The sequence below is a fragment of the Leopardus geoffroyi genome, chromosome B3, assembly GCF_018350155.1.
Source record: "Leopardus geoffroyi isolate Oge1 chromosome B3, O.geoffroyi_Oge1_pat1.0, whole genome shotgun sequence".
Lineage (NCBI taxonomy): Eukaryota > Metazoa > Chordata > Mammalia > Carnivora > Felidae > Leopardus > Leopardus geoffroyi.
Window position 1 is genome coordinate 142,852,550 of NC_059337.1, and position 12,443 is coordinate 142,864,992.

The following is a 12,443-nucleotide window of genomic DNA, read 5'->3' on the forward strand; positions in this document are numbered from 1 at the left end:
TGTTTGGCGGCCACACAGACGAAGCAGAGAGAAGTCAGTGAAATGGAACACAAGCCCTGCAGGCTGAGCTCGGGGTGGGGTGGGGGGGGGCCCAGAAGCAGGACCCACAGGAGAGAGGGCAGCACGCATGAAGCGTGCAGTGAGAGGGACTTCCAGGGGTCTAAGGCAGTCGCCGGAAGAGCGAGGAAACAAAATTTACACAAAAGTTGAGAATTTTCCAGAACCATCCCACGGATACAAGACTCCAGGTGAATTCCCAAGAAGGGTAAATCCGCGACCAGATACACCTCGGGGGGAGCTGCAGGAAACCAAAGGGAAGATCTTAAGCGGCCAGAGAGCAGGAGGACGGAGTACCGTCAATGTGCAGCTCCCCACGGGCGGACCGGCTGACGGGCGTCCCCACACCCACACCCACACCCACAGGAGGCCGGGGGCAAGGCATCTCCATCACCACATCTGGGAAAAGAGACCCCGGCTACCTCCCTCCCCTGTGAGAACACCCTTCAAAATGGGGCAAAACAGAGAAAAGAGCGAGCGATCCTGTCCCTCGCAGAGCTGTGCCAAGGGAAGTCCCCAGGCAGGAAGCTCCCGGCAGAAGCCAAGCCTGAGACGCAAGAAAGGACAAGGGGGCAGAAATATGTGAGAGAGTGGACAGGGACGTCCGAGAAAGGGCCATAAGAGCGCCCAGCGGGCTGAGACAGTGGGAGCGCCCAGCTGCTGCACAGGACTCTGGGGCGGGTGGGGACAAGGCAGGGGGCACCCAGGGCCAGGCGTCCCTGCGGTCAAAAGGCAGCAGGAGAGGGGCGCCTGGGTGGCGCAGTCGGTTAAGCGTCCGACTTCAGCCAGGTCACGATCTCGCGGTCCGTGAGTTCGAGCCCCGCGTCGGGCTCTGGGCTGATGGCTCAGAGCCTGGAGCCTGTTTCCGATTCTGTGTCTCCCTCTCTCTCTGCCCCTCCCCCGTTCATGCTCTGTCTCTCTCTGTCCCAAAAATAAATAAACGTTGAAAAAAAAAATTTTTTTTTAAAAAAAGGCAGCAGGAGAATAAACCACCTGAAGCCACGTTCTTTCCACTGATGTCTTTTATTAATGAACGAAAGTACAGTACTAACCGAGACAGGGCATGCATCGCAGACAACGGGAGAGCAAGCCACAGAAACTGGGAGTCCGAGGGCCTCATTACGTCTGAGGTAGAGCGAGGTGGTGCCGGGGAGCGGGACGCTGGGGGACGAGCACCGGCCCCACTCGGGACTACGGACCACAGGAGAGCTGGGGCGGTGTGTCGGTCACACGGCGAAAACAGTTTAGAAACATTTCACATCCCCCCCACCCGGTCCACCTCCCCTCTTCGCGGACAGAGCTACGGGCTCCCCTGTCACTGGCTCGCTGGGGTGTCTCCACAGGACACCGTCCTTCCCCTCCCAGGGGCAGGCCCCGCTGTCCTCCCCCGAAAAATAAAGGAGCTTTGTGTTGAAAACGCCAAGGCTGCCGTCCAGGGAGCTGGAGGCCAAGTGCGTTAAGAAAGACCCTTTTTCTCTATAAAAATAGTTTCACTTTATAAAAGGGGGGGATGCTCATCTCAGGTGGGGAAGGATGTTGGTGTGTGAAAAACGTTCCACCGTGGTGGGGCTGGGGTGGACAGGATGGTGGGGGAGGGGTCCTCCGCTCAGGCTCAACTGGGTCGGGTGGAAGAGAGGGTCCCGGTTGGCAGGGACTGGGGAGGACGGGTGTCTAGGGGGGAGGCGAGCTGTGCCCTCGGGGCCCGGGGGTGGGTGGGGGGGGGGTGGGCGGGGGCCCCCTGGCCGCGGCCTGCAGGCAGGCGCTCAGTTGAGCAAGGTTCCGTAGAGCTGGGCTTTCGTGAGGCTGTCCTTGCGGCTGAGCCCCGAGCCACCAGTCCGCGGGAAGGCCGGCTGGGGGCTGAGGCGGGCGGCGGGGTGCATCTCCGGGGAGGCCTCCATGGAGCTGGGCTCCAAGGAGTCCCTGGAACTGTGGGGGCTGTGCTCGGGCTCGGGACTGCCGCCCGCCCCGCACAGCTGCACCCCGAGCCTCTCCGCATCCCCCTGGCTGGGCGCATAGCCGGGCAGCGGGTCGGCCGCGCGGCCCGGGCTCAGGCTCAGGTCGCCGCCGGCCCGGAGGAAGCGGGGCTCCGCCAGGTGGCCCTGGGAGAGGTCGTCACCCTCCGAGAAGCTGTCGGCCTTGTAGGTGGCATAGAGGGGGCTGGCGCGGCCCTCGGCCTTCTTGCCCGGGCTGCCCCCACTGCCGTAGTAGCGTTCAGAGAAGCTGCAGGGCGAGGCGCGGCCGGCGGCGGTGGCCGGGTAGGAGTAGGCACCGATGTCCTCCACGCTCAGGGGCCGCCACTGGCCCCGCGCGTCCTCCCCGGGGAGCCGGGCCGTCCCCGGCTTGGCCCGCAGGCTCCACAGGTTTGGGGGCATCAGGGCCTGCTGGGGGCCCGGGGAGGCCGGGAAGCGGAAGGACTCGGCGGGGTACGGCGACATGGTCCGCGCAAACCCCGGGGCCACCTCGGCCTCCAGTGGCGCTGCCACGCTGGCCGTGGCCTTGGCGAAGCGCGGGCTGCCCTCGTAGGCGGCGGCCGGCGGCTTGCGGTCGAAGAGCTCGTCGCGGCTGTTCAGGTAGATGGCCTGCTGCGAGGCGGTGAGCGTGCTGGCCTGGGCGTGCTCCTTCTCCTCCGACGTGGCGCTGAAGCTGGAATAGGAGCTGGACGTGGGCAGCGAGCCCGCGTAGCCCGGGAAGGCCTCGTGGCGGAAGCCCGCGGGGAAGGCGGCCGCCTCGGCCTCCTCCTCCTCCTCGGCCGCGCTGTCGGTGGAGTTCTGGGCCCGCAGGAAGCCCACATCGGTCACGGGCGCGTCCACGCTGGGCCGCCGGGTGCGCCGCCGCTCCTCGGGGCAGTAGAGGGCTGTGTCGCTGCAGTAGATGTCCCCCTTGTAGGGGGGCCGTGGGCCCGGCTTCTCCCCGCCATCCCGGAAGGCCAGGTCGCGGGCCGAGGCGTCAGACAGGCGGGAGGACAGGCTGGCGGGGTCGGGCTTCTCCAGCACCTTGGCGATGACGCAGGTGGGGACGCTGTCGGCGTAGGCGGGGTGGCAGAGTGGGGAGGGCAGGCCGCAGCCGTGCTTCTCCAGGTGCAGGCTCACACGTTCCTGGAAGTCGGAGGGCAGCTGGAACGGGTCAGGGGGGAGGAGGGGAGGGCGGGGATGGGGGGGTGGGGGTGGGCAGTCAGCCCGGCACCTGCAGCCGTGACCCTGAGCAACAGGCGTGCAGACCAAGAGGGACCCGCCCAGGGCCTCTCAAATTGCCCCGGCTAGAGCCAGGGCCCAGGACTCTGCATTCCACAAGCTCCTGAGCCTCGCCCAAGGAGCACCCCCCTCCACTTGCCCAGGCCACACGAACTGGGCTCCAGCGTGCCTGGAGGGCAGACCCAGGGTCTGACGCGGGCCCTTCTCGGGGCTACAGCCCCCCTCATCTCCTTCCACTGAGGGGCTGGCTCTCCCAGCCCCAAGGTCTGTCGGGGGCACCCCTGCCGGGTCATGAGGCCTCTGCCAGACTCAGAAACAGATGCAACACAGATTGAGGGCCAGGGCCAGGTGCCCGGCGGTTTCTGCACGAGCACCTGGTGCCGTGTAGGGACGTCCTGCTACTGTTTGATCTATTTTGTGAGTGTCTTAGGCATGGCCCAGGCCCAGGGAGGAGGGGACGTGGACCGAGGCCTGGGTGAGGGCAGCGTGCGGAGGTGGGGGGCGGCCTGGCAGGGGTGAGGGGCCACGGGCCAACTTGGCTTGGGGCATCAGGGAGCCCTGTGGCCTCGGCTGAGTCACTGCACTGTGAAGCCAGCTTTCTCGCCTCTGCAAGTGGGCACTGGAATTGTGCCCAAACCGAACCACGGGGTTTCTGTGAGGCTCACACAGGGCCCCTCTGCCCCCATCAGCGCTCAGCGGACAGGGGTCTTGGAGCAGGGACAATGAGCAGCCCCCAGAGGAAAGCAACGGGAACGGGCAGGCTGTCCCGACTGGGGGCGGGCGGGCAGCCCGCCCCTCCTCCGGATTCAGAAAGGCCAGGATACCTGCAGGGGTGAGGAGGGACGGGGGAGCTCAGGCTCACCCGGCGCCTGCCCTCATCAAGGGCGAGAAGTGGCCTTGGGGTGGGACCTGTAGGAAAGGAGCCCGAAGCAGTCCTGGGGGCGGGGGTGGCCTAGCTGGGGCGGGGCTCACGTTACCTCGGACACCTTATGGACCCTGCCGTACGTCTGGCTGCACTGCAGCAGCTGGGCCGCTAGATTGCAGTCCTTCCTATAGAGCTCCTACAAGACAAGAGAAGGCGTTCGGTGCAGGTTCGCCCCTTGCCGAGCTCCCTGCCGCCCGGTGCCCGGCGGCCAACACAGAGACCGGGGGGGGGGGGGGTGCCGGCTGGGCAGCTGTCAGGACAGGAACCCTCTCTGGGACTCACGCCCTCGCCTGCAGAATGGGGGCCTCGGTTCTGACCTGGAGCTGCCGCTGCCCCGGATGGGAGCCTCCCACAAGGGGTGGAGGAAGGGCCTCCATTGGCCCCTGAGCTCTCAGGGGGGCTCCCTGTTCCCCCACTGGGTGGAGAGTGCCAGCGTGGAATGATAAGGAATGTGCCTGCGGCCCCTGGCTCCCCATGTGTCAGACTTGCTCTACGCCCCACCCACCCCCATCCTTAAAGTGTGGCCTGCTTCCAGGGGTGGCCGCAGGGCCAGGCGAGGGTCAGGGCATGCTGGGGCAGAGGGCCTGTGCGACCCAGGGTCCGGGCAGGGACCGGCTCAGCCTCCTGAGCTGAAAACAGATGCAAACAGTAGGACTCGAGGGGATTTGGTTTCATCTTTGGTAAATCTCTGTTGCATGTGCCTGTGGTTGGGTCTCTCGCTGCCGCCCCCACCCGGGGACCCTCCGCAGGGAGGGCTCCAACAGTGAGGGGTCTGGGGTCCACCAACGGGCCCTCAGATCCGCCAGCTCCCACAGTCTCCGCTCAGCCGGGACCAGGTGCCCTGCCGCTCAGACAAGCCGCCCAACCCCCACCTCGTTCCTGGAGGTTCCCCCGCCTCCACCATCTGTGCCGAGGCTTGCGTCCCCAACTTGGCCCGCAAAGTGGAGAGGACCTGGGTCCCCAGACTCCTCAACGTTTCCTTGAGGGGCACAGTTGGCTGAGAGCTGAGGTCCCTGGCCTCAGAGGGCTGTGAGTGCTGCCCGGCCGGCCAGACCTGCCTCCGCATCACTGTGCTGGGCCGCTGGGCCTCCACTCTCCTCATCTGCCTGCACTCCTGGACGATCTCACCCCACCTGTGGCTTTGAACCGCAGGCATATGCTGATCTCTGCCCTAAACTCCAGACCCCGCCATCTGGCTGCCTCTCGGGCAGGCCCTTCAGCCGTCCAGGGCCTCCTCCATCCCCTGCTCAAGAACCTTCAGTGGCTCCCTACTTCCTTCAGAATAAAACCCAGACTCCTAGAGGAGCCTACACACTGTGGCCTCCCGTTCACTTTCTGACCTCAGACCCTGGGCCCCTCCCTGTGTCCGGGGGCCCCATCTACTGTTCCTGCGGGCCCACCTCTGCCACTCCGGTTCTTCCTGCCAGGTGCCCGTGGCCCGCTCTCTGGCCTTTTTCAGGTGTTGATGTAGCAGCCCCTTCCAGAAGCACCCTGACTCCCTAGCACTGTCACCTACGTGACTTTTCTCTGCGGCATTTAGCACTTTTACCAACCGCATGGTTTGCGTATCTGTCTTATTTACTGCCTTCCCCGCTCAGGGGTAAACTCCATGCGGGCAGGGAGTTTTTTTGGCCCGTGTCATTCACACCATATTCTCGGAGCCTAGGAGGACCTGGCAAGAAGCAGACACTCATCAGGGAATGTGTGGTCAGCTGTCAGGCGTCCCTGGAGCATGGCTGGGCCCATCCCATGGGGCCCGCGAAATCAGGGCGGCCACATGGCTCTGATGCCCACTGGGGCCGGCCGGGGCAGGAGTCCTAAGTGAGCATGCCCCAAACTTGGGGTCAGGCAGCGCCGCCTCGAATGGGATACTATGGCCCAGGGGTCGCTACCACAAGCCCTGTTTCCTTCCCGCGGAGGAGGGTCTTCCTGGATACCCTCCGGGCAGTGGATGTCTGGCCAGGCAGCCCGTCCTTCCCCCGCTGCCCAGGCACTCCTTCCACTGCCCCTGCGCCAGCCCCTCAAGCCTGGAGGCCACAGCACCGGGGCCCGGGCCCCCAGAGTCACAGTGGCCCGACACTCACATTGTCCTCCGACAGCTTGTCGATGGTCACCTTGGCCTCCAGCAGGTGGCTGTTGAGGGCAACAATCTCGTGGCTCAGAGCTCGCTTCTCTTCCTCATAGTGCTGGCCCTGGGGCGAGCGGAGGGTGGGGGAAGGACCGGTCGGTGGCCAGCCAAGGCCTGAGCCTCAAGCCCCTAGACCTCTCGGGTGCCCTCTTGCAGTAAACAATGATGAGGTGTTTGCAAGGCCAAGGAAGGTGGGGGTAAGAACACAGAGCAGCAGGTTCAAATCCACCCGCGCTGCATCACCGACAAGCCAGACGGCCCCGGGCAAGTCACTGCCTCCTTGGGTCTCTTGCTCATCCCGCCAAGGGGACAGCAACGCCCTGCTTCCCAGGAGCCCGTGGGGGAGGATGGCTTGCGCTCTGCACAGAGCCTGGCCCCCGTCCCTGCCCTCCCCTCCTCGAACCCATCCAGTTTCAGCCTCCAACTGAGGCTCAGAAGGGCAAGGGCCCTTGTCCAGGGCCCCGAGGAGAGCTGGCCCAGCCTCCGGGTCTGCCCGTCTCCACTCCGCCAGCAGTCTACGACAGGCAGGTGCTCCACACTCATTTGTGACTTTCAGAAAGAAAACAAGCTCGTGACCAGACTAGAAAGAGAGGAAGCTCCTATCTGAGGGAGGGGAGATGCCAGAACTGGGCTGGCCCCTCCCTGACGCCGGCCCCGCCAGACCCGGAGGCCTCCACCACCGTCCCAGCTCCTAACGGATCTCGACAGCCCGATCAACATACAGAAGCTGCAGCACTTCGGGGGGCTGCCTGCAGTGGCTGTGAGTGTTTCCAGGAGGGTCTCTGCCCGTGCTGGGGCCGGGCCCTGTCTCATTTATTCCTCACAGGAAGACGGGGCGTCCCCATGAGGGTACAGTCGGGCTCCAACATCCTTCTGCTCCCCCAGGTCTGGGCCTCCGGGCTGACCCTTAAAGCAGGGTCAACATCCACAGCGCACGTCCTCCGGCCCACAGCCCTACTTCACACCTCCGGGTCGGGTACTTGCAATGTGCCGTGAAGGCTCAGGGGGCAGCTGGGAACCCCGTGACTTGCTAGTCCTGAGAGCACCTCCCCCCCCCCCCCGTCCGCCCCCATTCACTGCAGAGAGGGGCGCGACCGACCCAGCCCCCGCGGTGGGGAGGGGCAGGCCAGGAAACCAGGCCTGTGACCCAGCTCCCGCACACGCAAGGGCACAGGCAGCTAGGCCGGTGGGCACACCACCAGGGCTCCGGGATGGGAGTGCGGGGATGGGGGCCTCACCATGCGGTACAGCTTGTCCTCTAGCTCCTGGTTGATTCGCTGCAGCGCCATGTAATTGCTCTGAATCCTGGAACAGGAGACAGTGGGGTCACCGCGGTGCGAGGCCTGATTCTCCCGTGACCCCCTTACAGCCACACAGCCTGCTGAGCAGGGCCGGGCTGGACGCGGGCCCCCGGAGCCCACCCACTGGTCCCACCCTGGGCTACTCGCTCCTCTCCACGCAGCAAGAGGCATCTGATTAGAGCTAGCTTGTAGAGGCCTTTCCTGGGCCAGGGTCAAGGACCCCCTGCAGATGAGAAGGGAAGGCCTGTACTCACAAGTGACTTTGTCCGGTCCTTGCTCGGAGCCAGTACTCACATTTAAACACGATTCTTGCAAGCCTGGCTAAGGGATTTACATTCAACAGCAGGTTAGCAGGGAAGAGGCTGACGGCTGGCCACTCCATGGGCCCTAGACGGAGCGCTAGAGACACACGGTGGCTAAAACACGGCTCCCCCTGGAGGACGGGGAGGGCAGAAGCCGCTGCTGGGTGGGAATCAGGGGCTCTGTGTGTTCCCTACTGCCACTCAACGCAACGGTCCCTAAACACTGGTTCACGTCCTTTTCCTGTCAGAGACCCAGGGGATGGTGGCCAGGGCCCCGGTGGGCCAGGAGGGGTCTGGAGATGGCTGCGTGTGCCATGCTGCTGCCCCACCGAGAATACATGAGAAGGAATGAACAGAGGATGAAGGGGCGCCTGGGAAGGGCCTGTCCTGGCAGTAGCTAGACCCAGGGTCACGTCCTGCCTGACTCGGCTGCGCTGCGCACGAAGCGGGACTGAGCCTCGGCCTCCACATCTGCGAACGGGGTCGACAGCTCAGGAGGGGGCGGGGCTCCTCTGGCGGCGGATCCCGGGGCCCCGCCCCGCGCGCCCGGCCCCGCCCCCCGTACCTGCGCAGCTTCTCCGTGACCTTCTCGAGCTCCTCCTGCGCGCGCCGCAGCTCGATCTCCAGGTAGTGGCGCGTGGAGTCGAACTCGGTCTCGAGCTTCTCGAGCTTGTGCGTGGTGTAGGACAGCCGCTTGCGCAGCTCGCCCTTCTGCTCCTGCAGCGCGCTGCAACGACACGCGGCGGCGGGCCGGGCCGCGGCGCTGAGCGCGGGAAACGGAGCCCAAGCGGGCCAGCCGCGGCGCCGTGGGGGCGCACCGTGCGCGCCCGGCCGCTTAACACACGCGAGTGCGCGCGCACGCGCGCGCGCACGCCTCGGACCCTTCCCCGGGCGGCAGGCGGCCCCTCGGGGGCCAGAGACGCGGTCTGGCCCTCGGCCGCAAGTAAGTAAATCCCTGGCGCAGTCACCCTGGAGGAGAGACGCAGGCCCCCGAACCTGGAGAGTGTTTGGGGCGGCTAAAGGACCCTGGTTTGAGGAGCGCTCATCGGGCCCCCGAGGCTGACTCCGAGCCGACCTCTGGACGGCACAGCTTGCAAGGTCCCCCTCCCACCCCCCTTCTGCGCCTCCACAGCGCCTGGTGGGGAAGCTCTGAGGTCCCGCGGCGGAAGTGCCACCCCGTAGACCGGGCCTCCCTACCCCAAATTGGCTGTGTGACCTCTGGGCCTGGGAGAGGATGGGGCCGTGAGCCCCGTGCCCAGGCAGCCTCCGCCACAGTGGCCAGCTAGCTGCACACGGCGGCGGACAGTCTGCAAAGCCCTGGCCTGCCCCAAGTCCCCCTTCCTCCGGGAAGCCTCCCAGAGCCTCGGCCCCAGCTCTTGAGGCTCTGTTTTCGCCACAGTCTTCGTGGGCTCCCCCAGGACGCCAGGACGCTGAGCCCCCAGCCCCAGGAAACGGAGACGCGGGAGGATCGCCCACGGACCGCACGCCGTCCACTCTACAGTTGGGCAGAAGGCAGGAGGGGGAAGTCTGGGGCGTGGCCGTGAGCTCCAAGGGGGCAGGGGCCACACCCTCCTGTGGGCAGCCTCCCAGCTCCAGAGCCGGTAGGTACTCCTGAACACACGCCGACCTGGCGCACGCTTCCCTTTACAGGCTGGGCACGCGGATGCGGGCAGCTGGGGAAAAGGCCTCAGCGTTAATAGTGGGGCCAAGAGGGCTGCTTTCCTGCAGGCAAAGGGGCTGCGGGGGGCGGGGTGCGTTCTGCTGGGAGTCCCCCACCGGCCGAGCTGGGACCCCAGCGCCGTTCGGTGCTCTGGGCGTGCGCTTTCCCCTGTCACCCCCTTGGACTTCAGTGACAAGAAGCCCGGGGCGGTGCAGCCCGTAGAGGGGCAGGCCCGCCTGGCATCACGGCATGGGCGGGGGTCTGCGGGCACACAGACTTGCTGCTGGTCCCCACCCCCCAGGCTGCCGGCTGTCCTTCCGTTCAGGCCTCAGCTGCCCCCTGGAAGGAGGGGACTGCCCCCATCTTAAATTCTGCCCAGAGAGGTGCCCAGGTCTGAGGCGGGTGCCGAGCGGGCCCACGGTTTGCCCGGGAAGAGCAGTGCCCGCTCCAGGCCGCTGCGCAGGCCTGGGAGGGAGTCCCCGGACGTCACCCTGGAAACCTGGACCGTGCCGGGGCGTGGGAACTCCGACCCTGCCCGGGTGTGCGGTGGAAGCTCGGGCAAGAGCCTGTGTTCTCCCGACCCCTGAGACCCACATCGGAGTGAGGGGAACTGGGGGCAGGCAGGAGGCTTCCTCCTTCAGCCTCGGGGCCCCGTGTACGAAGCCATTCATGTTACCACGGGCGCACGCCCAGCAAATCTTGATGAAACGTTCCTGGATCGCTGCCCAGGTCGAATTCTTGAAATAAATAAAAATAAAGAGTTGCCTATGTGTTGAGAACCTCAGTGGAGGGTGGGGCAGGCCCTCACAGGGGTCAGTCTCTAGGGAGGCTGCAGACGGTCAGTCAAGGAGAGAGCCCTGAGGCACGGTGCCCGAGGCTGCCCACGCAAGTCTAGCCACCTCCTCCAGGCGGCACGCCTGACTGCACCACCCCTCTCACCCTGCAGCTACAGATCCCGGATTGTCCTCAACCCCTGCCCCAGTCTTTCTCCCCAGTGGGGTGGCGGGCTCTCTGGGGACTCTCCCATGTCATCCGGGCCCCCTGCAGGCACAGTGTCCGGGGAGGGGGTGGGGCAGTAGCCCCTGAAATCCGCTGTCCTGCGGGGGGACTGCCGATCTGCCCACAGCCCTCTGTCACAGGGTACAGGTGGGGTCTGCACCCTCGGGAAGAGGTGGGAGCATCGCCATCCACTCTTGTGTCCACCTCAGTGGCCACCCGTCCCCGCCACCCAGAGCCAGTGACCTTCCCTCCCTCGCCGTGGCCACCCACCGGCCGCCACAGCACGAACCCTGCCGTCACGCAGATTGCCCACTCCTGATGTGACCCAGCCCTACCAGACCCTCTTTCCTTCCCCCTCCGGCCCCACCCCGCTCCTGGCCCCTCGCAGCAGCGAGTAGGACAAACGTCCCCACCCCGCAGAGCCTACGGTCTGGAGGGAGGCACACAGTGAACACAGAACAGCTTCCTCGACGAGGCGAGCGCGTGACAGGGCTGTGACGTGGGTCCCCGCCCAAGGCCTCCCCCTCACGAGACAAGCCCTTCACCGAGCTGACCTGCTCGAGCCTCGCCTCCCCCTTGGCCCCGCTGGCCTTCCGGACATGCTGGGCGGCTCTGTCCCACTGAGCCTCACCCGTCCCTGAGTCCTACCCTGGCCAAGCCCGGGTCCCCCAGCGCCCCGGCCCCTGGCTCCCGCCCCTCCTTGCCCCCGGACACACCTCTGACCCCGAAGTCACAGCAGACGCCCAGACCCGCCACCGGAGCCACCACGCCTCCCCCCATCTCTGCCACTCTGGCTCTGTTGAGTCTGCAGACAACTTGGCTTTGCCCGGGCTGACGGTCAGGGCACTGGTCGGCACCCAGCCCCTCCCTGCCCCTCTCAGGCTGAATTTCCTCCCTGCCAGGCCACACGGGGGGCTTCCCCGCCCCCCGCATCCAGCCGTCCACCGGCCTGTCCGCCCCGTGGCCCACCTCAGGCACAGTGCGTTCAATGCTGACCCTCCCTGCCCTCCGTGTTCCCCACCCCCAAGAAGGGCATAGCCACCCTCAGTCCCCAGTCAGACTCCGAGAAGCCACAGTGACCCCTCCTTGCCCCTTGCCCCTCACAGCTGGCCACCCAAGTCCCGGTGATCGGCTACTCAGAAGCTTTGGACATGTCCCCTCCTCAGCCTGGTCCAGAAAGGTGCCGGGCCGGGCGTCCCGGGTCTGCGGCCACCTGGGTGGCACCACTGCCTTCCCCTCCCGGGACACTGACCCGAGCCCTGCCTGCCCTCCGCCTCGGTCTCCGTGGCTGTAACACAGGGATGTGTGTCCCCACCCAGGGGGCGCTCGGGCTGTCCCTGTGGTCCGTGCGCTACCCCGGGTCATCAGATGCCAGAGGCGAGTACCATGTGGGCGCTCGGCTTCCAGGCTACTGGGAATCTGGGGGGTTGCTCGGGGCCCCGGGGTTCAGTAGCCCCTGCTTCCCCCTGAGCACGAAGCTGGCTTAGGGCGCCCTGGCATCTGGAAGCAGCCCTGTAGCAGGTGCACAGGGAGGGTGTGGAAGTCCTTTGTGATCAGACCAGCCAGTGCCATGCCCCCCGGGGAAGGGCCACCCCTCCCAGGTTGGGAGCTCAGGAAACCCTACTCAGACTGGAGCCTGGCGAGGCCCCCTCGCTTTGACCTGCAAGTTGGTGAATTAAATCAGGACGTGGGGGTGTGGGTGGCTGAGTGGGGGGCTCCTGCTTCCTCCTGGCCCAGGGGAAGCCCCTGGGAGTGCTTTCTGGCCTCTCAGGGAGGAATGACGGGGGCGCTCGGGGCAGGCCTCCTCCGCGGCGCAGTCCCGGCCTGCCTTCCACCAGGAGCCCTCCTGGACCCTCGGGGGAGACTTGAGCCCAAGGACA

The 12,443-nt window shown here is 66.1% G+C and overlaps 1 protein-coding gene across 14 annotated transcripts in view; it reads right to left on the minus strand.

Moving 5' to 3' along the window:
- Positions 1-1,061: 1,061 nt before the first annotated feature.
- Positions 1,062-12,443, minus strand: part of BEGAIN (brain enriched guanylate kinase associated) — a 44,718-nt gene continuing 33,336 nt past the window's right edge. For 6 of the 14 annotated variants that reach the window (XM_045452089.1, XM_045452086.1, XM_045452092.1 and 3 more), the window contains 5 exons: positions 8,470-8,631; positions 7,540-7,606; positions 6,258-6,365; positions 4,226-4,309; positions 1,062-3,170 (listed from right to left, as the gene is read on the minus strand). In XM_045452089.1, coding sequence (XP_045308045.1) covers positions 1,821-3,170; positions 4,226-4,309; positions 6,258-6,365; positions 7,540-7,606; positions 8,470-8,631 — 1,771 coding nt within the window. In that variant the 3' untranslated portion in view covers positions 1,062-1,820. Of the gene's footprint in view, positions 3,171-4,225; positions 4,310-6,257; positions 6,366-7,539; positions 7,924-8,469; positions 8,632-12,443 lie in introns of all 14 variants that reach the window. The other 8 variants (XM_045452095.1, XM_045452093.1, XM_045452087.1 and 5 more) reach the window with 4 other exon arrangements.